The following is a 27,938-nucleotide window of genomic DNA, read 5'->3' as shown; positions in this document are numbered from 1 at the left end:
ACGGAGTACAAGTACCCCTACCATTTCACAAAAAAAGTGTCAAAATGTTAAAAATGACAAAACAAAGTCCTTTGTTAAAAAATAAAAAAATAAAAATGTCCCACGATGTCCATTCATCTTCTTCTATCACGCCGCCTGGACCGAAAAAGAAAAAAATCCACACGGATCTGCCTCCATGGGAGGCTCCCACCGTCTGACGCATCTTCGCTTGTGACAGCTCTTATATAACTGAGGGTGGGGCCACCTGGTGACATAACTGGGTGACCCCGCCCCCTCTGACGCCACGGGGACTTCCCCATGGCTTCTCCATGGTGTAAGAGGTCCCCGTGGTGTCAGAGGGGGTGGGGTCACCTGGTTACATCTCCGGGTGACCCCGCCCTCAGTTATATAAGAGCTGTCACAAGCGAAGACGCATCAGACGGCGGGAGCCTCCCATGCAGGCAGATCGGTCTGGATTTTTTTTCTTTTTCGGTCTGGGCGGCGTGATAGAAGAAGATGAATAGACATCGTGGGACATTTTTATTTTTTTATTTTTTAATAAAAGACTTGTCCCAAGCTGTGTTTTGTTGTTTTTAACATTTTGACACTTTTTTTGTGAAATGGTAGGGGTACTTGTACCCCATTACCATTTCACACAGATGGGAGGCCAGGATCTGGGGGTCCCCTTGTTAAATTCCGATAAGCCCCCCACATGCAGACCTCCACAACCACCGACCAAGGGTTGTGGGGATGAGGCCCTTGTCCCCATCAACATGGGGACAAGGTGCTTTGGGGGGGCTACCCCAAAGCACCCTCACCATGTTGAGGGCATGTGGCCTGGTACAGTTCAGGAGGGAGGGCACTCTCTCGTCCCCCTCTGTTCCTGCAGCCTGCCAGGTTGCATGCTCGGATAAGCGTCTGGTATGGATTTTGAGGGGACCACTACGCCATTTTTTTAAAATTTTGGCGCAGGTTTCCCCTTAAAATACATACCAGACCTGAAGGGTCTGGTACGGATTTTGGGGGGACCCCTACGCCATTTAAAAAAAATTTGGCGCAGGGTTCCCCTTAATTTCCATATCAGACCCAAAGGGCCTGGTATGGATTTTAGGGTGACCCCCACGCAATTTTTTTTTCAATTTTGGTTCGGGGTTTCCCTTAATATTCATACCAGACCCAAAGGGCCTGGTAATGGACTGGGGGGATCCCATGCTCTTTTTTTCAATTAGTTTTATCTATATTGCCAAGACCCAACAATTCATTACAGCCGCAATCAGTTTTGAGTGAAATTTTTCCTTTAGAAATGTCATTTTGGTGTGGTACTGTTCTAAACACGGGAAAAATGCGTCACTTTACAGGCATACTATAGACAACCCCCAGGCACGATATTTAAAGGAATATTTCATTTTTATTGTTTCACTTTAAGCAAATCACTGCTCCCGAAAAAATGGCCATTTAAAAATTTTTTTTTTGCATTGATACATGTCAGGACCCGGGTCCCCAAACACTTTTTATGACAATAACTTGCACACAAGCCTTTAAAATGAGCACTTTTGATTATTCGTGTTTGTTTCCCATAGACTTTAACGGTGTTCGTGTGTTCTGCTGAATTTTTTGCCTGTTCGCATGTTCTGCTGCGAACCGAACAAGAGGGTGTTCGGGTGATTAAGCTAGGAAACACAAGGAATGATGTCTTAACATCACAATTTTTTCTGAACTTCAGCTTAAAGAGACCTTGTAGCCATTCATTTAATCAAAAATATTCCCATAAGAATATATATATATGCATTTAATGTATTTTATGTATGTTAATTACCTGTAAAAGTCTCCCTATATAGAAATCTGAAAGCCCTGAGACTGCTAATGCACATCACCTTCTTGAATGTCTCTTTACCTCACTCAATACACTCATTCCTTCCCTGGCAGCTACATATTTTTTTTATAGGAAAGTGAGTGGTGGAGGAGCTGGGCTAGCACAGAGAGTAATTTGACAGAGAAGGCTAAGACATATGCACTTTGTTTACAATAGAAATTAGAATAGAAATTAGAAAAGGCTGGCGGGCTGACAGACCACTGCTAGGAGGGGGATCAGGGAGACTGAGCTAAAGAGGGGAAATGAAAGCTGAGAAGCTTCTGCTGTAACCTTTGAGGATAAATGTGAGGATAAATTGCTCCAAAGGGGCTGCAGCTACACAGGTCAATGATGGCTTGTCTTAAATGGTATTTACTTAAAACATTACTCATAGCCTCTTTACATTTCTTCTTTAAAGATGTAAGTTACAACAGGTTTGCTTTAAATATATTGAAATATACAATATACAAATATTGAAGATGCATTTTAACTTTCATATGTTCAAGCAGTAGTTAACTAAAAGAGATCCACCTCTTATTCCCCCGTGAAAAAAATTAAATTATAAAAACATAAATTCTGCCATATTACACATACATAATTGACAGGTAAATTGTTTTAGATTTAAATTATAACTCACCTTGGTTGGATCATTCAGACAGCTTTTATCTGGTGTACTATCATTGTCTTTAACTAGTTCCCGTAACTGAGGAAAATCCTGAAAAAAAGTGCAATCACGCTGTTGTGGGGCTGGGGGCACATTCGTTTGGTAACATTGTCCTTGTCCCCCTGGAGGAACCATCCTGACCTCCATGTATTTTAGGGTTCCATCAGTGTTTAGGAAAAGAGCTGGCTGATACTGATCCATGTATGGTTTGGTTTCAGATCCACTAAGATAACAGCAGCTACTGCTATACCCATAACCTTCCTTCCTTAAACATTTCACTAACAATATAATGAATGTGACAAGGGAAACTAAACTGATAGCTACAAGAGAAACAATTAAATATAAAGTCATATCTGATGGTGGTTTGGTGTTTGTGAGAAAATCCCCAGATTTGGGTCTTTCCATTACAACATTATCTGCTATACTGACAAGAACTGTGACAGTTGTAGATAATGGAGGGTCCCCATGATCATTTATAGAGATGACAATTTGCTGCTCTCTGTTTTCTATTTCCTGATATTCTTGCACAGTCCTGACTTCTCCTGTATGTTTAGAAACTTGGAACAGTGATGAACTGTCTGAGTCTATTAGGTTAAAGGCCAACCAGGCATTGTGACCAGAGTCCAGATCCACTGCAGTCAGTTTTGTCACCAGATATCCAGCACTTGTAGATTTTGGGATCCTCTCTTGGACAGTGAGATCCTCAGAGTGTTCTGGATAAACCAGAGTGGGGGAGTTGTCATTTGCATCCAATATGAATATAAAGACAGGAACTGTAGAAAATATCTTTGGAGATCCAGAATCATCTACTTTTATGGTGATTTGTAGGGTCTGAATGTGCTCATAGTCAAAGGAACGTTGAGCATATAAATCACCACTTTTAGAATTTATATAAACAAAAGAGGATACAGAGGATCCATCTATCTGGGTCTCCACTATGGAGTAAACCAGATCAGAGTTAACCCCCTCATCTACATCTATGGCAGACACTGTACATAGAAGAGTCCCTGGGTCACTGTTTTCCTTTATAAAAGCATTATAAGCAGACTGTAAAAATATTGGTGCATTATCATTCACATCAGAAACCCTGAGAATAACATTTGCCTTACTGGACAGAGCTGGAGACCCTAAATCAGTAGCTATCAGCTCTATAGTATATTCTGATATTTTTTCTCTATCCAAAATCCCATCAGTGACCAGTGAGTAACGGTTCTTAATAGTTCTGATTTTAAACGGAATATTGGGAGATAATTCTAAATGAATCTCTCCATTTTTCCCAGAATCCTTGTCTCCCACATTAATAAATCCCACAGAAGTTCCCAAGGGTACATTTTCAGGTATCTCATTTGCTATAGAAGTAAAAGAAATCTCAGGATAATTGTCATTTAAATCTTCTACTTCTATTTGAACCAGACAGTCACCTTCCAGTTTAGGAAGTCCTTTGTCTACTGCTTTTATAGATAATTCGTGAAAAATAATGTCTTCGTAATCCACTGTCCCATTAATGTAAATTTCTCCATTCAGACCATTCAAAACGAATATTTTTTTAGCAGATTTATATGTGTGACTGTCAAAGAAATATTCAATTTCTCCATTTGCACCGTCATCTAGATCTGTTGCATTTAATCTTAGTATTACTGTGTTTATAGACAGATTTTCCCTCAGTCTGATTTTATATATTGATTGATCAAAAACTGGTGGATTATCATTAATATCTAATACTTTTATTATTATATGACAGGATCCTGATCTAGCTGGCTCTCCACCATCTATAGCAGTGAGAATAAGATTGTGTTTTTGTTTTTCCTCCCTATCTAACATCTTCTCTAATATCAGCTGAGGGATGAGAGTGCCATCCTTATGATTCTTTACAGATAATGAAAAAAATGGATTTTTACTTAAGGTATACTGACTTACACCATTGATACCTACATCTAAATCCTCTGCGATTTCCAAAGCAAACCTAGCACCAGGGCTTGTTACTAATTCTGTAATTTCAATAATATGTTCATTCATCAAAAATGTAGGTGAATTATCATTGATATCTTGAAGCTCTATGTCTAGATTAAAGAGCTCTAAAGGATTTTCGGCAACAACCTCTAAACGCAACACACAGCTCACACTGGATCCACAAAGGATTTCTCTATCAATCCTGTCATTAACAGTCAAGCCTCCATTTTCCTTATTTACAGTAAAATATTTTTGGTACTTCTCAGATGATAAATGTAATCTGCGTTGAGCAATCTCTGCACGTTTTATGCCCAGATCCTGAGCTACATTTCCTACCCATGTCCCTGGATCAGACTCCTCCACAATAGAATAACGAAGCTGCCCAGAGACCCAGCCCCAGCTACAAAGGAGAAGGGAGAAAGCTACTTGCCATTTCCAAAACAGATAGCAGTCTCTGATGTCCATATCTTAAAATATATCCTTGATATTTGCAGTATCCTGGATCCAATTTAATCCAAAATGCCTTTAGTTTATAGATTTGTATTTCCAGTTCTAAATAATAATATATCCATGAACAAAACATCCATGCAATTCTCTTATGAGAACAGCAGCAGCAGAAGCTCTTCTTTGTGTTTGAGGGAAAAGATGGGAGGGAGAATCACTGAGCCAGGGGGAGGAGAGATTCAACACTAGATGTGGAAGATTCTGTGCTGTAACTGCTGTTAACATATGGATGTTAAGCCTGCCCTCTTCTGGTCATTGCTTCTAATTTCCTCCCTACCAGAATGATTTAAGTAGAGATGTTTTCCAGAAGGCTACAAAAAAAATGCAATCTTACCTTCTTTTCAAATCGGAGCTAAATATTTTTATTTTTTCAGAATTGTTGCATGCATTTATATAAATCCTATACATTAATAATGATAATAAAAATATTAATTAGCAATATTATTATTGCTATTATTATTTAAATTATATCTGGCTACTAGTCATAATAAAAGTGAACATTTGAAAACTATCATTATTAATATATTATTTTTATAGTGAAGGCTATGGGAAAAAAAGGAAAAAGGAAAAAGGAATTGAACACCTACAGTATATACATCGTTTTCATTTTTTAAGTACAACTAGAGTTATGTTGAGTATACTGTATGTATTACATTGCAAGGATTTTAGCAACCTTTGTTGCAGATTCATCTTCTTTTTTTTTTTTTTCTCTTTTTTGGTGTTTTTTGCACCATGTCCTTTTCCTAACTGGTTTCTGAATAGGAGGGTCTACCTTTTTTTTAATCATTGGAGCAATTCCAATGTTCTTTAAAAAAAAAAAAAAAGAGAGTTTACATGCTTTACATGCCTTTGGTAGAATTTCACCAAAATGAAACTCCTTTTTCCGAAGATACCTAAAATTTGACTTGCATCTTAATACAATCATATGGGAAAAGCAGTAAATCAATCACACAAACAGAAAATTACATTGCTAGGAGCATACTATACAGCATAAGTTCTCAATGCACTGTGCTTTTCATCCAAAATGTGACTTTCTTAAAAGTTGTTGACAATACTCGATTGGGATGTGTGTTGGCAAATAGGAGATGGCCATCTGAATCCCTATCTAACTGATTACAGAAAAAAGATTTAGGAAAATGGGTATGGACAGAACAAAAGAGCATAGACATTATACCTAGTGCATTAGTAGTGCTATTTTTATATTCATCATTTCTGTTGAGGGGCTTGAATCCCAGAGTATACCTCACAACAGGAAGTTTGAGAAAATCTCTCAAAAATGAGGGAAATGGGCTACTACACAGTTGTTGCAGGAACAAGTATGCGTGAAGCTTTTACCTCACCTAAGGTATATAAGAATATACAAATAAGAGGATGAATGTGCACTGTGCTTTTGGTGGACTTTACATATATTATTATTTTATGTACTGTGAGTGCATAATTTATGAGTGGATGTACACTTTTAGGGGGATTTGTGTAAAGTGGAAGGACAAAGATAGCACTGTGTAATCTTCAACATTTTTGTCATATTTGCATTATTTATACTACAACAGCTGGGATTAAGAGATAAATACATAGATTACTGATTATTGAGCTACTGTTTTCAAACAAGGTAAACAGGCAGGATTCCAGGAAACCATAACAACTATATAGCACTACTAAAAAGGATGAAAAATTTGTATACATAAGGACAGAGAATCAGAGTTGGATTGAAGGAGAATGGATCTCCTACAGTGGGGGCGGAAAGTATTCAGACCCCCTTAAATTTTTCACTCTTTGTTATATTGCAGCCATTTGCTAAAATCATTTAAGTTCATTTTTTCCCCTCATTAATGTACACACAGCACCTCATATTGACAGAAAAACACAGAATTGTTGACATTTTTGCAGATTTATTAAAAAAGAAAAACTGAAATATCACATGGTCCTAAGTATTCAGACCCTTTGCTCAGTATTTAGTAGAAAGCACCCTTTTGATCTAATACAGCCATGAGTCTTTTTGGGAAAGATGCAACAAGTTTTTCACACCTGGATTTGGGGATCCTCTGCCATTCCTCCTTGCAGATCCTCTCCAGTTCTGTCAGGTTTGATGGTAAACGTTGGTGGACAGCCATTTTTAGGTCTCTCCAGAGATGCTCAATTGGGTTTAAGTCAGGGCTCTGGCTGGGCTATTCAAGAACAGTCACGGAGTTGTTGTGAGGCCACTCCTTCATTTTTTTAGCTGTGTGCTTAGGGTCATTGTCTTGTTGGAAGGTAAACCTTTGGCCCAGTCTGAGGTCCTGAGCACTCTGGAGAAGGTTTTCGTCCAGGATATCCCTGTACTTGGCCGTATTCATCTTTCCCTCGATTGCAACCAGTCGTCCTGTCCCTGCAGCTGAAAAACACCCCCACAGCATGATGCTGCCACCACCATGCTTCACTGTTGGGACTGTATTGGACAGGTGATGAGCAGTGCCTGGTTTTCTCCACACATACTGCTTAGAATTAAGGCCAAAAAGTTCTATCTTGGTCTCATCAGACCAGAGAATCTTATTTCTCACCATCTTGGAGTCCTTCAGGTGTTTTTAGCAAACTCCATGCAGGCTTTAATGTGTCTTGCACATTGTGATTGTTGACTTTCTACAACTCTCTCCCATCTCCCGACTGCATCTCTGGAGCTCAGTCACAGTGATCTTTGGGTTCTTCTTTACCTCTCTCACCAAGGCTCTTCTCCCCTGATAGCTCAGTTTGGCCAAACGGCCAGCTCTAGGAAGGGTTCTGATCATCCCAAACGTCTTCCATTTAAGGATTGTGGAGGCCACTGTGCTCTTAGGAACCTTAAGTGCGGCAGAATTTTTTGTAACCTTGGCCAGATCTGTCCCTTGCAACAATTCTGTCTCTGAGCTCTTCAGGCAGTTCCTTTGACCTCATGATTCTCATTTGCTCTGACATGCACTGTGAGCTGTAAGGTCTTATATAGACAAGTGTATGGCTTTCCTAATCAAGTCCAATCAGTATAATCAAACACAGCTGGACTCAAACGAAGGTGTAGAACCATCTCAAGGATGATCAGAAGAAATGGACAGCACCTGAGTTAAATATATGAGTGTCACAGCAAAGGGTCTGAATACTTAGGACCATGTGATATTTCAGGTTTTCTTTTTTAATAAATCTGCAAAAATGTCAACAATTCTGTGTTTTTCTGTCAGTATGGGGTGCTGTGTGTACATTAATGAGGAAAAAAAATTAACTTAAATGATTTTAGCAAATGGCTGCACTATAACATAGAGTGAAAAATTTAAGGGGGTCTGAATACTTTCCGTCCCCACTGTATGCAAGGTTGCCCCCATCCCTTCATCTTTTTTTTTTTTTTCTTATTGCTGGAGAATTAGGATATTATCTGGCCAGCTTGGAATTTACTGGGCCTTAGGCTTCTGCCTAGGTTACCTTGTGGATGATCTGGCACTGTGGAAACACCATAATTGGCTGCCTACTTATCTCATTAAGGCCTTATTCACACCTATGCATTTTTTGTGCTTTTTGCAATTTGCAGATTTGCACTACAGGACGTGGTCCATAGGAAACCATGTTAAATGCACTATAGTGCAAATCTGCAAAATGCAAAAAGCACTTAAAAGCACTTAAAATCAGACCTAACAGGTAAAAAAACACAAATGTAGGTTATAAAAACACACAGTCTCCCCAATTAAGCCATGCAATAATAAGGCTTAAAGTGATTCTAAAGGTTTGCAGTTTTTTTTCTTAAATAACAAATATGTTATACGTACCTGCTTTGTGCAATTGTTTTGCACAGAGCAGCCTTAATCCTCTTCTTTTTGAGTCCCCTGCCGCTCTCTCCTCATTGGCTTTCTCCTCATTCCCGCTGCTGTGTCAGCCAATGAGGAGAGAGAGACCCGGGAGAGCTGCTGTTCTCATGCACAGCACTGGATTGAGATCGGGCTCAGGTAAGTGGGGGCTGGGAGGGAAGCTGCACCCAGAAGGTTTTTTACCTTACCACATATAATGCATTAAGGTAAAAAGCCTTCTGCCTTTAGTACCACTTTACATTTCAGTGAGTCCATAACAATGAACAAAAGTCCATAAGTTGAGCCAAAAAAAGGCACACATGTAGGCAGCTCCACCAAAAGACAGGAATCAATCTCTGGAATACAACAGAAGTACACAAGACGGCACCAACTAAGTGCAGTATTAATAATAACTTTAAATGCAGCAGCCACATGTAAACTCACATAAATCCACATGAAAGTACTTTTCAGTATAGTAATAGCTGTTACAGGGAATGTTAACCCAAGACAGACATGTCAGCAGTGGCATTTAGCATGAATGGAGAAGCCATAGAGCCGCTTGTTAGTCGAGGCAGGAAGTCCTCGGGAATCAGATCTGGTTTGACAAAGGAGCCAATTGGGGCTCCAAAACATTTTACCCTGGTTACAGGACATTTCCCAGAGTAACAGCACTTCCAGTTCCGCGCTCCACGGTGGTTCCGGATTACTTTTTTGCCTCAGCTAACAAGCAGCTACATGGCTTCTCCATCCACACTGAATGCTGCTGCTGACCTGTCTCTCTTGGGTGAATGATCCCTGTAACAGCCATTACTATACCGGCAAGTGCTTTTCTGTGGATTTATGTGTACTCACATTTGGCTGCTGCATTAAAGCCCAGTTCACACCTGAGCGATTTTCTACTTGAAGCTTGTAGCTCTAAAATGCTCAACAAGCTAAATCCCATTCATTTCAATGGGGCCTGTTCACAACTGAGCATTCTGCTGCCTGAAGCAAAAAATGCCTGTCTCTCAAAAAAAATACATGAGCTGTTTTCCGGCAGATTACAAGCGTTTTTTGGCCCCATAGACTTCAATAGAAATGCATGACTTGAGTGTTTTACCAGCATTTTCTGCTCAAATAATAGCTCTTTCCCCCTAATTTTCTCCCCCTCTCCTCCTCCTAGTGCTTTCTATTGGCTAAATAAAAACGCCTAAAGCTGTAAAACGCTTGTAATACACTTATAAAATGCTTTAACAATGCTTGTAAAAAGCTGCAAAAACGCTACGCTCAGGTGTGAATGGAGCCTAAACATTATTATTAATACTACATTTAGTTGGCACCCCCTTGTGGGCATCTATAAAAATTAATTTCTTTAAGGCCCAATTCCTAGACATTTTTCTTTTAGCTGTGGATATAATATAAAGTGATAGAACCTCTTTCAGATTTGTATTTCCATCTGTTTACCAATGAAGAGATATTCCCTTATTTGTTGACAGGCAAATAAGGAACAGTGACAGCATCTTTCTTGTCCTTGTCCACAGGGATAAAAACATAGCTAAAAATCCTGACAGTTCTTCCTACTCAGCCCAAAGCTCAAAAGTCAAGTTTTGGCTGAAGCAGGGCTTTTTAAAAAACAGACTGTTCCTTCTACAACAGGCATGATAGGTTAGCATGCCTTAAATCATTTGTGGAGACACGTACAATTAAAATTATGGCTTTTCTGCATTGGTGACATTCGCCAAGAAAAAACAAAAACAAAAATGTATGCATTGTAAAATGTATATGTACAATATGACAGAAGTACATTTATGTTGTACATACTGAACCCACCAAGAAATCAAGAAATGAGAGTGAATGAGAAAGAAAAAAGTGTTAACTTCAGAACACAGGTTGCAACTCATACTTAGGGTTAAGATGCACCTAGTAACATGGGACAAAGTTCTACATATACATAGGGGACAGAACTGTAGAAATTTATAGTTATACATCTTTTTTAAAACAAACAAATTAAAGTTTAAAACAAACAAAGTAATCGTCGTACAAATGTTCAAGAGCTAATATTTTAATTTGCAAGGGCAATTTCTGCTGGTTTTAAATGTATGCCTGACAAAAAAAAAAAAAAAAACACGTTAAGTACATCATCTTTGCGGTACTGTACCTTCCTGGCTGAATAAAAAAGTTTTTTTTCTATATTTGCATGTTATCTATTTTCGTCTGCATATGACTGGATAATTTAAGTGAATAGTCACACAATTAATATAACCTGCAGTAAATAATAATAATAACCCGGCATGTATGTATGTGTATGTGTATGTGTATATATATCTATATCTATATATAAAACATAAAATGATACCACTTCACCTGACAATCATCTTGCCACATATTAGAACTTGCACTGCCATATTGCACAGTTCCTCTCCTACATGCCACTTGGCATTCTTTCTATGCAAAAGAAAACAAAAAACTCCTGTGCTGCCACAAATCACCACAATAATACAAAAATAAACAAAAACAAATACAAGAGCTGCTGCAAACACCTAAATGTGTTCCCACATTCAAATACCTAACAACATGAATAATAAATAGTGTTGTGCTACTCAAAATCTAATTAAATCTAACTGAATCAGCTTTCTGTTTCTTCAAAACTTATAACATAGGTAAACACACTACAGAGCTATTTCTTGAAAGACTCATAACATACTATAGAGCTCCAACCAAAACTACTAATATAAAGTGTGAATAGTGCAAGATAACCTCAAAATGCAATAACATGAAAAAAAAAAATGAATAAAAAAAATTGCTACAAATTTTGCATATAAAAAGTAAACATAAAATGTGTCATGAATTTTAAAGTTCCACCAATAGTAGTCCAAAATGTCAATATCAGTCCACAATATTTAGAAATGCACAAAATAATGTCACAAATCTTAATTGCACATATTTTCCCCTGTGCTGACAAAGCACACAGTTAGGTAATCTTTTCCGTGCTCCACTGACAGGTGCTTGACCACCACACAGACTGCATGATCATCTCAGGGTATGTCCCATAAAATATATAGGTCAACTGCACATGATTCAATAATGCTGGGATCTCTTCCACCTAGAAAAGATATCTTGTACCAAGAGGTTTGGTGTGCAGGTCCCTTTAGGAATCTCTTTTTTACTGCCAGTGGTTAGGGGCCATCAGGCTTTGGGTGATGTCACTTCCGGCCACAGTCGAAAACCAGAAATTGCAGGTACACACATCCTAAATATATTCTTAACACTGTAGCAGAGTCTTATTGACTCTTAGCTTATGGGAGTGCATCTTCTGTCTGGTTTTTATTATTTTAATATACTTGTTGCACTATGAGCCATCATTCCTTTGTTTGAGTTTGGCCCCCTACCAGCAGAAGGAGACTCTTAAAGGGACCTGCACACTACACCTCTGAGTACTAGACATCTTATCTGGGTGGGGGAGAACCCAGCATTATTGGATCAAGCGCTATTGACCTATATATTTTATGTGTCATGCCCTAAAGTGATCATGCAATCTGTGGGGTGGTGCAACACCTGCCAGTGGAATGAAGCATGGTCTAGATTACCTAACTGTGTATTTTGTCAGTGCAGGTGGATATTTGTGGAATTAAGATTTGTGACATTATTTGTGCATTTGTGAAGACTTGAAAGCAACTGTGGACTGATATTTACTTTTTGGACTATTATTGGTGGTACTTTGTAATTCATTGCACATTTTATGTTTACTTTTTATATGCAAAATTGTTAGAAATGTTTATTTATTCATTGTAATTGAGGTTATTGCTTAATTGCTTTATTTTGCACTATTTACACTTTATATTAGCACTTTGGGGTTAATCTCTGTATGGTGTTCACTTATGTTATGAGCCTTTGAAGAAAAATCTCTGTAGTGTGTTTACCTATATTATAAGTTTTGAAGAAACAGAAAGGTGGTTCAGTTAGGTGTAATTAGAATTTGAGTAGCTCAACACTCTTTATTATTTATGTTGTTAGGTATTATTTCTATACACCTAAATTCAGATAAGAAAATATCAGAATTCTAATGCCACTTTCTGAGAAAACTATGCTACTTGCCAGTGACCCAAGACCATGGACTAAGTATCTAAGAAAAATAAGACTAAAACCAGAGAAGATGAACATGTTATCGAGGAACTGGGGATCCAAATAAATAAGATACATTAAATAAGAGCAACTATAAAAAAAAGGAAACATGAATTTTACCATAAGTATGTTGGATAAATAAGGAAAGATCTATTAGTAAAAATAACATATTGTATCCTGAGAATGGATCTCAGATAAGGGAAATGAGCAGAAAACATGCTATAAGTTTAAAAAATAACTCACCTTGCTTGGATCATTCAGACAGTTCGTATCTGATGTGCTATCATTGTCTTTAACTAGTTCACGCAACTGGGGAAAATCCAGAGACTGCAGAAAGACTGAGTCCCTCTGTTGTGGGGCTGGGGGCACATTAGTTTGGTAACATTGTCCTTGTCCCCCTGGAGGAACCATCCTGACCTCCATGTATTTTAAGGTTCCATCTGTGTTCAGGAAAAGAGCCGGCTGATACTGATCCATGTATGATTTTGATTCAGATTCACTTAGATAACAGCAGCTACTAAAACCATAACTTTCCTTCCTCAAACATTTCACTAGCAGTATAATGAATGTCACAAGGGAAACTAAACTGATAGCTACAAGAGAAACAATTAAATATAAAGTCATATCTGATGGTGGTTTGGAATTTCTAAGGAAATCTCCAGATTTGGGTTTTTCTACTACAACATCATCTACTATACTGACAAGTACAGTGACAGTAGTAAATAATGGGGGATCCCCATGATCACTGATATAAATGATAAATCGCTGCTCTGTATTTTCTATCTCCTGAAATCCTTGTACAGTCCTGACCTCTCCTGTATATTTAGACACTTGGATCAGTGGAGAACTGCCAAATTCTAAAAGGTTAAAGGTCAACCAGGCATTGTGACCAGAGTCCAGATCCACTGCAGTCAGTTTTGTCACCAGATATCCAGCACTTGTAGATTTTGGAATCCTCTCTTGGACAATGAGATCCTCAGAGTGTTCCGGATACAGCAGTGTGGGGGAGTTGTCATTTGTATCCAATATGAATATAAAGACAGGGACAGTAGAAAATAACTTTGGAGATCCAAAATCCTCTACTTTTATGGTGATTTGTAGAGTCTGAATGTGCTCATAGTCAAAAGAACACTGAGCATATATATCACCATTATTAGAATTTATATATACAAAAGAAGATACAGACAATCCATCTATCTGGGTTTCGACTATAGAGTACAACAGATCAGAATTAACCCCTTCATCTGCATCAGTAGCAGACACTGTACATAGAAGAGTCCCTGGGTCACTGTTTTCCTTAATAAAAGCATTATAGGTAGATTGTGTAAATTCTGGTGCATTATCATTCACATCAGAGACCCTGAGAATAACAGTTATTTTACTGGACAGAGCAGGAGATCCTAAATCAGAAGCTGTCAGTTCTATAGTGTATTGGGATATTTTTTCTCTATCAAAAATCCCATCAGTGACCAGCGAATAATGGTTTTTGGTAGTTCCAATTCTAAATGGAATTTCGGGGGATAATTCCAATTGTATATCTCCATTTTTCCCAGAATCCTTGTCTACTACATTAATAAATCCCACAGCAGTTCCCACAGGAGCATTTTCTGGAATCTCATTTGCCATAGAAGCAAAAGAAATCTCAGGATAATTGTCATTTACATCTTCTACTTCTATATGAACCACACAGTCACCTTCCAGTTTTGGAAGTCCTTTGTCTACTGCTTTGATGGAAATTTCATAAAAATTTGCTTCTTCAAAATCAACAGATCCAATAATACAAATCTGACCATTGTGTTCATTTAAAGAGAATTTTTCTCGGGCTGATTCAGATGTATGTTCATCAGTATAATACAAAATTTCACCATTGGCTCCCTCATCAAGATCTGAAGCATTTAAAGTTAATATAACTGTATAGAGAGGGATATTTTCTTTCAGATTGAGTTTATATACTGATTGATCAAAGACTGGTGGATTATCATTAATATCTAACACTGTTATTGTGATATGACAGGATCCTGATCTAGCCGGTTCTCCTCCATCTATAGCAGTGAGAATAAGATTGTGTTCTTGTTTCTCCTCCCTATCTAACACCTTCTCTAATATCAGCTGAGGGATGAGAGTGCCATCCTTACGATTCTTTACAGACAATGAGAAATAAGGATTTGTGCTCAATATGTACTGACTAACACCATTAACACCAATATCTAAATCCTTTGCAATCTCTAAGGAAAACTTAGCACCAGGACTTGTCCAGAACTCTGTAACTTCTATAATCCGATTATTAAATACAAATGTAGGAGAATTATCATTAATATCCTGAATATCTATGTCTAGACTAAAAATCTCTAAAGGATTTTCAGCATTCACCTCTAAATTCAGCACACAATTCACACTGGATCCACAAAGGATCTCTCGATCAATCCTGTCATTAACAATCAAACCTCCATTTTCCTTATTTACAATAAAATATCTTTGGTATTTCTCAGATGATAAATGTAATCTGCGCTGAGAAATCTCTGCACGTTTTATACCCAGATCCTGAGCTACATTTCCTACCCATGTCCCTGGATCAGACTCCTCCACAATAGAATAACGAAGCTGCCCAGAGACCCAGCCCCAGCTACAAAGGAGAAGGGAGAAAGCTACTTGCCATTTCCAACACAGACAGCAGTCTCTGATGTCCATATCTTATAATGTTTCCTTGGTATTTGCTGTATCATAGATCCTTTATATTCCACACTGCCTGTTGTTTTATAAATTCATATGTGTTTTATAGCAAAAATAATCCATCTGTAGCAAAAACATCCTCAGGATCCCTAACGAAGCAGTCCTTTGTGTGTGAGAGGAGAGATGGGAGGGTGAATCACTGAGCCAGGGGGAGGAGAGTGCAGAGCTAGTTTTAGCAGATATATTTCTGTAACTAAATAAAATCTTCAGATGACAAGTCTGCCCTCTTGTGGCCTTTAGATATAACTGCAGCCTTATACAATACACCCAGGAGTTATCATGTTGATGAAAAGGAAAATGGAAACAACTCCCTGATAAATACTTGAGCTGTGCAAACTAAAAAATAAAAAGCAATTGCTGCCAGAGATGGATACATAGTTATAACCTGATGCAGTAATGTTTTTTAAAGTGATTGTAAAGTCTTGTTTATAAACAAACATGATATACGTACCTGCTCAATTGAAGTGGATTTGCACACAGCAGCCCAGATCCTCCTTTGTGCTCCTGACCCCTCCCTCCTGTTGAGTGCCCCCACAGCAAGCAGCTTGCTATGGGGGTACCCAAGCTGTGTCCATTCCAACTTTACAACCCCTTTAATATCTATTTATGAAAACTGTTTTTTTCCATAAATATTGGAATTGAATCAAATCAATATTAGTTAAACTGAGAACATAATTGTAAACAATTATGGTTTCTAGCAACTTTCTCTCTCTCTCTCTGTCTATATATATATATATATATATATATATATATATGTGTGTGTGCACCATGTTGTTTTCATTTATTGTAGCACAAATTCAATCGTAATGTTAATCTCTGGGCTGAGTCCTGTATAATACTTTGTATCCAATGTATACAAATATAGATTTAGAAATTTATGTACTGGTGGGTTATAGACATGCAAAGCCATAACGTGATTGATTGTGATGCCATTAGACTTACGTTTGGGACTTCAGTTTTCCTAATATGGATCACGAGCTTTCGCACAGGTTGATGTTCAAGAGAAGAATCCAGTGGGATTGGTTTACCAAAACTGGAAAGTGCAAAATCTGGTGCAGCTGTGCATGGTTGCCAGACAACTTCTAACTTAAGCTGATTGGTTTCTATGCAGAGCTGCAACAGATTTTGCAATCTCCAATTTTAGTAAATCAACCCCAGTGTGTACTTCCTACTGTGAAGCTCATTAAAGCAAAACCTAAGACTAAGTTTCAATTTTTTACTCTTCTAAACCATATTAATTGTGCCATCACTAAAATTACACATCTTTGGTTGTACATAATCCTCTATATTAACTATAAAAAATAAATATATATGTACTCCTAAGGGTAACTCATTATGAGATTCCTGGTTTATTTCCTATTTTATTACAGGTATTTATATATTGCCTAAAAAAAATAAAAAATATATAGCACTTTACATACTGTACATTCAAATAGTCCCTGCCCTCAAATAGCTTACTATCTAAGAATAAACACAGAAAATATTAATTTAAGAAGAAGATGCTGAAATGTAAGCTAGCTGGTCTTTTCCACAAGTGCGGCAAAATGGGACTATAAGGCATTTGCAGATTCTGGCTCTTTTAACCACAAAAATAATAAGATGTGTCCCTCAAGACCCAATAGAACATAAGAAGCAGCGTAGATAGAGAGTTTGATTTACCCTTTTGCATTTGAGGCAGAATATCGATATTAAACTGCATCTAAATACATAACCTATATGTAACGTTCATAGTACCATTCTCATCATAAGCAGTTTTCTGTGTGATGCCCTATTTTAAGAATTTAGCTGCAGTTTCTAGTAAGCACATATTCCCTACAAAAGAACAGCACTGCTTATTAGACATGTTGCCTATGGTGTATATACACTTTAGAGCCTTACATATAGACAATGCATGCTAAGACAAGACATACTCAAAACACATTGACAGCACCCTTAAATGCATAATAAAAAGACACATGTGTTATGTACCACAGTAACAGTAACACTTATGCCGCGTACAGACGATCGGACATTCCAAAAACAAAACCATGGATTTTTTTCCGACGGATGTTGACTCAAACTTGTCTTGCATGTACACGGTCACACAAATGTTATCGGAAATTCCGAACGTCAAGAACGCGGTGACGTACGAAGCGTACGACGAGCAGAGAAAAATGAAGTTCAATAGCCAGTGCGGCTCTTCTGCTTGATTCCGAGCATGCATGGAATTTTGTGCGTCGGAAATGTGTACACACACTCTGAATTTCCAACAACAAGTTTTGACAGCAAATGTCCGATGGAGCATACACACGGTCGGATTTTCCAACAACAAGCTCACATCGAACATTTGTGGTCGGAAATTCCGACTGCGTGTACGCGGCATAACAGAACACAAAACTAAATACAGCCAAATATGTAATAAACATACAATTAAGCTCACTAATAAATCGACAGAATTAGTGTTACAACAGCACATTCTATGAGTCTTTAGATGCCTAGCAGGGTATAGCATAGAAAATGTTACTAAGAATTGTTAAGCACAGATTACTCCAAATACATGATTACCCCACTAGCTGACAAGTTTAAAACCTTCCATAAGTTTTGTTAGATAAAATAATTTACAGGCTTTCAGAACAACTTACCTTATTTGGATCATTCAGGCAACTTACATCTGAACAGTTATCACTGTCTTTAACAAGTTCCCGTAGCTGAGGAAAATCCAGAGACTGCAAAAAAGCAGAATCCCGCTGTTGAGGGGCTGGGGGCACATTAGTTTGGTAACATTGTCCTTGTCCTCCTGGAACCATCCTGACCTCCATGTATTTGAGAGTTCCATCTGTGTTCAGGAAAAGAGCTGGCTGATACTGATCCATGTATGATTTAGATTCAGATCCACTAAGATAACAGCAGCTACTACTATAACCATAACTTTGCTTTCTCAGACATTTCACCAGTAAAATAATGAAAGTCACAAGGGAAACTAAACTAATAGCCACAAGAGAAACAATTAAATATAAAGTTATATCTGTTGGTGGTTTGGAATTTCTGTGAAAATATCCAGATGTCGGTCTTTCCACTACAACATCATCTGCTATGCTGACAACTACAGTGACAGTAGCAGATAATGGGGGATCCCCATGATCACTGATGGAAATGACAAGTTGCTGTTCTGTATTTTCTATCACCTGAAATCCTTGTACAGTCCTGACTTCTCCTGTATGTTTAGACACTTGGAAAAGTGCAGAGCTGCCAGGGTCAATAAAGTTAAAGGCCAACCAGGCATTGTGACCAGAGTCCAGATCCACTGCAGTCAGTTTTGTCACCAGATATCCAGCACTTGTAGATTTAGGGACCCTTTGTTGAACAACAAGATCCTCAGAGTGTTCCGGATACAGCAAGGTAGGGAAGTTGTCATTTGTATCCAATATGAATATAAAGACAGGAACAGTAGAAAATAACTTTGGAGATCCAGAATCCTCTACTTTCACCATGATTTGCAGAGTCTGAACATGCTCATAGTCAAAGGAACGCTGCGTATATATATCACCATTGTTAGAATTAATGTAAACAAAAGAGGACACAGATGATCCATCTATCTGGGTCTCCACTATAGAGTAAACCAGCTCAGAGTTAACCCCCTCATCTGCATCAGTAGCAGACACTGTACATAGAAGAGTCCCCGGGGAACTATTTTCCTTTATAAAAGCATTATAAGTAGACTGTAAAAATAGTGGTGTGTTATCATTAACATCAGAAACCTTGAGAATAACAGTAATTTTACTGGACAGAGCTGGAGAACCTAAATCAGAAGCTGTCAGCTCAATAATGTATTGAGATTTTTTTTCTCTATCCAGAATCGCTACACTGACCAGTGAGTAATGGTTTTTATTAGTTTTGATTTTAAATGGAATATTGGGAGATAATTCCAATTGAATCTCTCCATTTTTCCCAGAATCCTTGTCTATCACATTAATAAATCCAACAGCAGTTCCCAGAGGAGCATTTTCTGCAATCTCATTTGGTATAGAAGAAAAAGAAATTTCAGGATAATTGTCATTTACATCTTCTACTTCTATATGAACCACACAGTCACCTTCCAGTTTAGGAAATCCTTTGTCGACTGCTTTGATAGATAGTTCATAAAAGTTTACTTCCTCAAAATCTACAGATCCATTAATATAAATCTGACCATTCCATTCATTTAGAGCAAATTTTTCTCTGGCAGATTCTGATGTGTGCTCCTCAATATAATACAAGATTTGACCATTTGCTTCCCCATCAAGGTCTGTTGCATTTAAAGTTAATATAACTGTATTTAGAGGTAAATTTTCCTTTAGATTGATCTTATACACTGACTGATCAAAGACTGGTGGATTATCATTAATATCTAACACTGTTATTGTGATATGACAGGATCCTGATCTAGGCGGTTCTCCGCCATCAATAGCAGTGAGAATAAGATTGTGTTCTTGTTTTTCCTCCCTATCTAACACCTTCTCTAATATCAGCTGAGGGATGAGAGTGCCATCCTTACGATTCTTTACAGACAATGAGAAATAAGGATTTGTGTTTAATATGTAGTGACTAACATCATTAACACCAACATCTAAATCCTTAGCAATATCTAAGGTAAACCTAGCACCAGGACTTGCAAGTAACTCCGTAATCTCTATAAAGCGTCTGTTAGATAAAAATATGGGGGAATTATCATTAATATCCTGAATCTCTATGTTTAAACTAGAAAGCTCTAAAGGATTTTCAGCAACAACTTCTAAAAGCAGCACACAGTTCACATTGGATCCACACAGGACCTCCCTATCAATCCTGTCATTAATAGTCAAACCTCCATTTTCCTTGTTTATAGTAAAATATTTTTGGTATTTCTCAGATGATAAATGTAATCTGCGCTGAGAAATCTCTGCATGCTTTATGCCCAGATCCTGAGCTACATTTCCTACCCATGTCCCTGGATCAGACTCCTCCACAATAGAATAACGAAGCTGCCCAGAGACCCAGCCCCAGCTACAAAGGAGAAGGGAGAAAGCTACTTGCCATTTCCAACACAGACCACAGCCTCTGATGTCCATATCTTACAATATTTTCTTGATATTTGCTGTATCATAGATCCTTTATAATCCACAAAGTCTGTTATTTATAAATTCATATGTGTTTTATAGCAAGAATAATCCATCTGTAGCAAAGACATGCTAGACATCCTCAGGTTCCATAATGAAGCAGTCCTTTGTGTGTGAGAGAAGGGAGGGCGCATCACTGAGCCAGGGGGAGGAGAGTGCAGGGCTAGTTTGAGCAGATATATTTCTGTGACTAAATAAAATGTTCAGATGACACGTCTGCCCTCCTGTGGCCTTTAGATATAACTGCAGCCGTATTTAATACACACACAAGTTATGTTTAAAATAAACATATTATTTTCCAAAAGGTATGATTGTTTTGCTCTTTTTTAACATGTATCCAGGTCATGGAAACAATTGGAAACATCTGGAAAAACATCTGGAAACAATTTTCATTCCTTGCTATTTTTCCAAGTGCCTGGTCAGTCCACCTATTGAGCCAGTGGAATATCCTTTTTCTGGTGTGCAATCCTGTGATTTAGAGCCTGAGATGATGATTTGGCCCCACTACGGGCTCATCATAAAGATGGGGCATTGTTTTGATTTGAAAATAGTTTTCTTGCTTTGTTATATTTCTAGGTGCCATCAGAACTGATCAGTATTTCTGTTCAGCCACCAGAATCCAAGGTTGTTCTGGTATACAGATTTCTACCAAATCCTGTGAATGAAAGTCTGTCATGGTTTTGGGCCCCACTATTGGCTCATCACAAGGATGGGTCATTGGAAGAGCAAACAAGGCATAAGTGGGTGGGTTGAAATTTGCATATCAGAGCTTACATCGTTTTATAATGAAGTGTCTGGTATCTCATATTGCTGGATATATAAAAAAAGATTGGCTGACTACAGAGTAGGCCGTTAAATTTAAGAAAATTTGTCAAGAGCGTGTACACAAAATTTATTTTTAAAAAAGGAAAATAAAAAGGCAGGTGAGAAAAAAAAAACTCCCTAATAAGTATTTGAGCTGCACAAACTGTAATAAAACCAATTGCTGACAGACATAGATAAATAGGCATAACCTGATGCCATAATAGTTTGCCGGTGCTTACCCCACAGATATTTCATATCTGGCAGTTTAAAATAAAATATACCAACAGGTGTATACTGTAAAGGTCAGCCTGAATTAATGCATTATTTCGATTCCTGAGGAAGTCCATTGAACAAAATGTGTTGAGGGTTGGCTACATCTGACGTCAGATGCCACCGTGGAAACCCAGAAGCAGTCATGTTGGCTGGGGGACTCTAACGACACGTTCCACCAAATAGACAGTATTTTGTATTATTTACAGGTCACTCGCTGTATTTCAAAATCAAGCTTTTTCAAAATAAGGTCACTGTTTTTTCTCAAAACCTTTATAAATGTTAATTTTACAAGGTTATATGTTTAAGAAAAACATATTAATAAGACACATAATAGACCCTAATAGAACACAAAGTAAAAAAAGTCAAATATGTAATATATGCACCATCAGGCTTACTAATACATGTACAAAATTAGACCTAGAACTACAAATGTGTCTAAAAAGAAATGTACTGTAGGGTATAGCATTTAAAATGAGTCTAAGACATTTTTTAAGCACAGATGGCATCAAATACACGATTACCCCATTAGATGCAAACTTTAAAACCCTCAATACATCATGTTAGATGATCAGGAGATAAAACATTGCAGGTTTACAGAAAAAAACTCACCTTGTTTGGATCATTCAGACAACTTGTATCTGATGTGCTATCACTGTTTTTAACTAGTTCCTGTAACTGGGGAAAATCCAAAGACTGAAGAAAAACAGAATCCCTCTGTTGTGGGGCTGGGGGCACATTAGTTTGGTAACATTGTCCTTGTCCCCCTGGAGGAACCATCCTGACCTCCATGTATTTTAGAGTTCCGTCTGTGTTCAGGAAAAGAGCCGGCTGATACTGATCCATGTATGATTTAGATTCAGATCCACTAAGATTACAGCAGCTACTACTATATCCATAACTTTCCTTCCTCAGACATTTCACCAGTAATATGATGAAAGTCACAAGGGAAACTAAACTAATTGCCACAAGAGAAACAATTAAATATAAAGTCATATCTGATGGTGGTTTTGAATTTTTATAGAAATTTCCGGATTTGGGTATTTCTTTCACAGCCTCATCTGCTATCATGACAAGTATTGTGACAGTAGTAGATAATGGAGGATCCCCATGATCACTGATAGTGACAACAAGTTGCTGCTCTGTATTTTCTATTTCCTGAAATCCTTGTAGAGTCCTGACCTCTCCTGTATGTTTGGAGATTTGGAATAATGAAGAACTGCCAGGGTCAATGAGGTTAAAGGACAACCAGGCATTGTGACCAGAGTCCAGATCCACTGCAGTCAGTTTTGTCACCAGATATCCAGCACTTGTAGATTTGGGGATTCTCTGTTGGAGAACAAGATCCTCGGAGTGTTCTGGATATAGCAGGATGGCAGAGTTGTCATTTGCATCCAATATGAATATAAAGACAGGGACAGTGGAAAATAACTTTGGAGATCCAGAATCCTCTACTTTTATGGTGATTTGTAGAGTCTGAATGTGTTCATAATCAAAGGAACGCTGAGCGTATATATCACCATTATTAGAATTTATGTAAACAAAAGAGGATACAGAAGATCCATCTATCTGTGTTTCCACTATAGAGTACACCAGCTCAGAGTTTACCCCCTCATCTGCATCAGTAGCAGACACTGTACATAGAAGAGCCCCCGGATCACTGTTTTCCTTTATGAAAGCATTATAAGGAGAGTGTAAAAATATTGGTGCATTATCATTAACATCAGAAACCCTAAAAATAACAGTAATTTTACTGGACAGAGCTGGAGACCCTAAATCAGAAGCTGTTAGCTCTATAGTGTATTGGGGTATTTTTTCTCTATCCAAAATCCCATCAGTGACAAGTGAAAAATGGTCTTTATTAGTTCTGATTTTAAATGGAATATTGGGGGATAAATTCAATTGAATCTCTCCATTTTTCTCAGAATCCTTGTCTATCACATTAATAAATCCAACAGCAGTTCCCAGAGGAGCATTTTCTGCAATCTCATTTGCCACAGAAGCAAAAGAAATCTCAGGATAATTGTCATTTAAATCTTCTACTTCTATATGAACTACACAGTCACCTTCCAGTTTAGGAAGTCCTTTGTCTACTGCTTTGATAGATAGTTCATAAAAGTTTACTTCTTCAAAATCTACAGATCCATTAATATAAATCTGACCATTCTGTTCATTCAGAGCAAATTTTTCTCGGGCAGATTCTGATGTATGCTCTTCAATATAATATAGGATTTGACCATTTGCTCCCTCATCAAGATCTGTTGCATTTAAAGTTAATATTACTGTATGTAAAGGTAAATGTTCCTTTAGATTTATCTTATATACTGATTGATCAAAGACTGGCCGATTATCATTAATATCTAACACTGTTATTGTGATATGACAGGATCCTGATCTAGTCGGTTCTCCTCCATCTATAGCAGTGAGAATAAGATTGTGTTCTCGTTTCTCCTCCCTATCTAACACCTTCTCTAATACCAGCTGAGGGATGAGAGTGCCATCCTTACGATTCTTCACAGACAATGAGAAATAAGGATTTGTGTTCAATATGTACTGACTAACACCATTAATACCAATATCTAAATCCTTCGCAATATCCAAAGTAAACCTATCACCAGGACTTGTCCAATATTCTGTAACTTCTATAATGCGATTATTAGATACAAATGTGGGAGAATTATCATTAATATCCTTAATCTCTATGTTTAGACTAAAAAGCTCTAAAGGATTTTCAGCAACCACCTCTAAGCGTAGCACACAGCTCACACTGGATCCACAGAGGATCTCTCTATCAATCCTGTCATTAATAGCCAAGTCTCCACTTTCCTTATTTACAGTGAAATATTTTTGGTATTTTTCAGACGATAAATGTAATCTGCGCTGAGCAATCTCTGCACGTTTTATGCCCAGATCCTGAGCTACATTTCCTACCCATGTCCCTGGATCAGACTCCTCCACAATAGAATAACGAAGCTGCCCAGAGACCCAGCCCCAGCTACAAAGGAGAAGGGAGAAAGCTACTTGCCATTTCCAACACAGACAGCAGTCTCTGATGTCCATATCTTACAATATTGTCTTGATATTTGCTGTATCATAGATCCTTTATAATCCACACTGCCTGTTGTTTATAAATGCATAGGTGTTTTTATAGCCAAAATAATCCATCTGTAGCAAAAAACATCCTCAGGATCCCTTTACGAAGCAGTCCTTTGTGTGTGAGAGGAGATGGGAGGGTGAATCACTGAGCCAGGGGGAGGAGAGTGCAGGGCTACTTTGAGCAGATATATTTCTGTAGCTAAATAAAATGTGTGGATGACAAGTCTGCCCTCCTGTGGCCTTAACAAATAACTGCAATCTTATGTAATACACAGCAGTTATGTTTTAACAGTAAATTGGGCTATTTTTTCCAAAAGGTAGGACTGTTTTGCTTTTTCAACACGTATTTTTGCTGAGCAATGATGTATATATTATGATCATTAAAGATATTTAAAATTTAAAATATATGTAGTAAACTTGGTAGGTTTAAACCCATTAATTGATACAAGCTTATCGTTAATCCTACTGCATTCAGGGTATGGTTTGGATTTGAAAGTAGTTTTCATGCTTTGTTATGTTTCTAGGTTCCATAATGCCTGATCATTCTTTCTGTTTAGTCACTAGAAGTTATGCTGGTATGCAAATTTCTACCAAGCACTTTTGCATTAAAAAACTATCAAGGATGAGTACAGTGGAACCTTGGATTATGAGCATAATCTGTTCAGGAGAATGCTTGTAATCCAAAGCGATCGCATATCAAAGTAAGTTTCCCCATAGAAGTCAATGGAAACGAAGATAACTCGTTCCACATTGACTTCTATTATATGCAGTACCGCATGTGGCCAGAGGTGGAGGGGGCGCCAGAGAGACTTGGAAATACTAGGAGACCCCCCGGATGCACTCTGAAACCCTTGCAAAGGCTCAGAAACGCGGGAACAAAGTATTTCCTAGGGTTTCTGAGTATTTCCGATTGTTTCCGAGCAGCTCCGAACGGCTCCAAGTGTCACCGGCGCCCCTGCACCTCTGGCCAAATGTGGTACTGCACACTGCAGAGGCTTGAATCCTGCTCGTTTTGCAAGACAACACTCGCAAACCGAATCAGCATTTTTTAAAAAAGAATAGCTCGTATCGCAAAACGCTCATTAACCGTGTTACTTGGCATCCGAGGTATTACTGTATACACAATACATTTTAAAAGGGAAGACCTAAAGGCTGGCAGAAACAAACTCTCTAACACGTTTCATAAGTAATAACGCTTTTACTTATGACCCAAACAGTAAAATAGCGAACAAAAAGTACCATATCAACTATTTTACTGCTAAGCAAAACTAAATAATTTGTCAGAATATTGTGTGCCACAGGAAGAGAGTATTTATCTGTCCAGAACAGACAAATGCCTACAATTTACTTTTTTTAAATGCAGGCTAAATATGAAGGAAGGACTTTGACTAGAAATAGTAGGAAGGACTTTTTCTTCTAAAAACATGCTATATAAAAGGAGAAAATAATAATCAAGTCAAAGAAACTGCAGTCCTGCATTGCAAGTGAGGAAATGAAGGGCCTGGTCACAGTGTCAGGGGGAAGAGGGGGGTGAGGGGTCAGGTAAGTAAAACTGCTTCTTAACAATACCCTATACAAAAACGAGCATTTAACCCTTGCACTGTGTGTGGTAGCCTGGTATTCAGCTTTAAATCATTGCTAGATCCCAATTCTAACAAAAATTACAGAATGTCCCATTAACTCTACTGCAGGCACAGGAGGTTTCTTTACCCTGTTGCATTTCAGTCAGAATATGCTATATAAAACTGCAAGTGTAAATACACTTTAGAGCTTCACATAAAATTAAGGTGCCCCTAGAAATTCCATATTGAACACCCACATGCTTATTTTTGGTTTCTGTTATTTCAATCATGGAGGCTCTGCATCATGAGGATTCCCTTGGGACAGTCTGCCCAGGAGCTCGCATTACTCCACACTGACATCCATACGACAAGGCATATATTTGAATAGCTCCCCTCTGGAGAGAGCCTGCTGCTTGCACCAGGATTAAACACTGTTTTGAGGAGCCATGATCTACCTTAATTACACTGGGTCTAAAAAAGGTATGTCATAAAAACAGAGGTTTTATTTATCAATTGTATTAGCATGTTGATAAGGGGAGAAAGGAGGAACCATGGGAGGGAAATATAAGCATAAAATAGCAAAAAGAATGCAGCGCTGTGCAATAACAACCTTAATGATAAAAAAGTACTATTATAATATCATCAATACTAAAAAAGAGAATTGAATATAAAATATGGTGCAACGAAAATTTGTATCAAGCAAGTTCACAGTGAAAATCAAGCAAGTTCACAGTGAAAATCAAGCAAGTTCACAGTGAAAAAAATCTAGCAAGTTCACAGTGAAAAATATGCTTCTATCATTGCAATACCATCAATACTAAGTATACAAAAGGAGAAATGAATATAAAATATGGTGCTAAGAAAATTGGTTAATCAAGCAAGTTCACAGTGAAAAAAATCCTTCCGTTGAATAAAATGTGTCCAAAAAAAATGTCCTCAGTAATCTTCAAATCCTCAGATATTAAAGTATATACGTGCAATAATAATCCAAAAAGTGACTCTTGTGAAGAAAAAATCCTGTTCAATAAGAAGTGTGACTGCACTTGAACCACTCCTGGGCTCCGAGTTAAGAAGTTTTCAGCAGGATCCCACAGTTACATCCACAGAGGATATCCTAAATGTTAAAATAAGAAAGAGGCTGGATAGTGTATTATCATTTGTTTGTAAGAACATCAGGGTACTCACATCCCCCTGAGGAAGACACGTGATTTGCCCTGTGTCATCACATGTAGGGGAGGGGCCAGGACGGCGGAGGAGACAGTTTCATGCTTGTTTGAGCTGACTACTGGCACACATACGATTTGAAGCTACCTGGAAGAGGTTTTTTGCTACGTTATGCTTTGTATAGTTGGGTGCGCTGGAAGCACCATTAAAATGTGAGTAACCTGATGTTCTTTTTTTAATTAAACTTACAAACAAACGATAATACACTATCCAGCCTCTTTCTTATTTTAACATTGAGGATATCCTCTGTGGATGTAACCGTGGGATCCTGCTGAAAACTTCTTAACTCAGAGCCCAGGAGTGGTT

The 27,938-nt window shown here is 37.9% G+C and overlaps 1 protein-coding gene across 22 annotated transcripts in view; it reads right to left on the bottom strand.

Annotated features, from left to right (window-relative positions):
- Positions 1-27,938, bottom strand: part of LOC141132494 (protocadherin gamma-C5-like) — a 751,191-nt gene that overhangs the window by 297,622 nt on the left and 425,631 nt on the right. For 2 of the 22 annotated variants that reach the window (XM_073620966.1, XM_073620977.1), the window contains exon 1: positions 22,363-24,986. The exons of 16 other annotated variants lie outside the window; for them this stretch is intronic. In XM_073620966.1, coding sequence (XP_073477067.1) covers positions 22,363-24,810 — 2,448 coding nt within the window. In that variant the 5' untranslated portion in view covers positions 24,811-24,986. Of the gene's footprint in view, positions 1-2,468; positions 5,098-13,075; positions 15,691-22,362; positions 24,987-27,938 lie in introns of those variants that run through there. 4 more of the 22 variants (XM_073620982.1, XM_073620990.1, XM_073620985.1 and 1 more) reach the window with 3 other exon arrangements.

Source organism: Aquarana catesbeiana, linkage group LG03, assembly GCF_042186555.1.
Source record: "Aquarana catesbeiana isolate 2022-GZ linkage group LG03, ASM4218655v1, whole genome shotgun sequence".
Classification (NCBI taxonomy): Eukaryota; Metazoa; Chordata; class Amphibia; order Anura; family Ranidae; genus Aquarana; species Aquarana catesbeiana.
The sequence above is the reverse complement of the archived record's forward strand: the minus strand, read 5'-3'. Positions and strand labels throughout refer to the sequence as shown.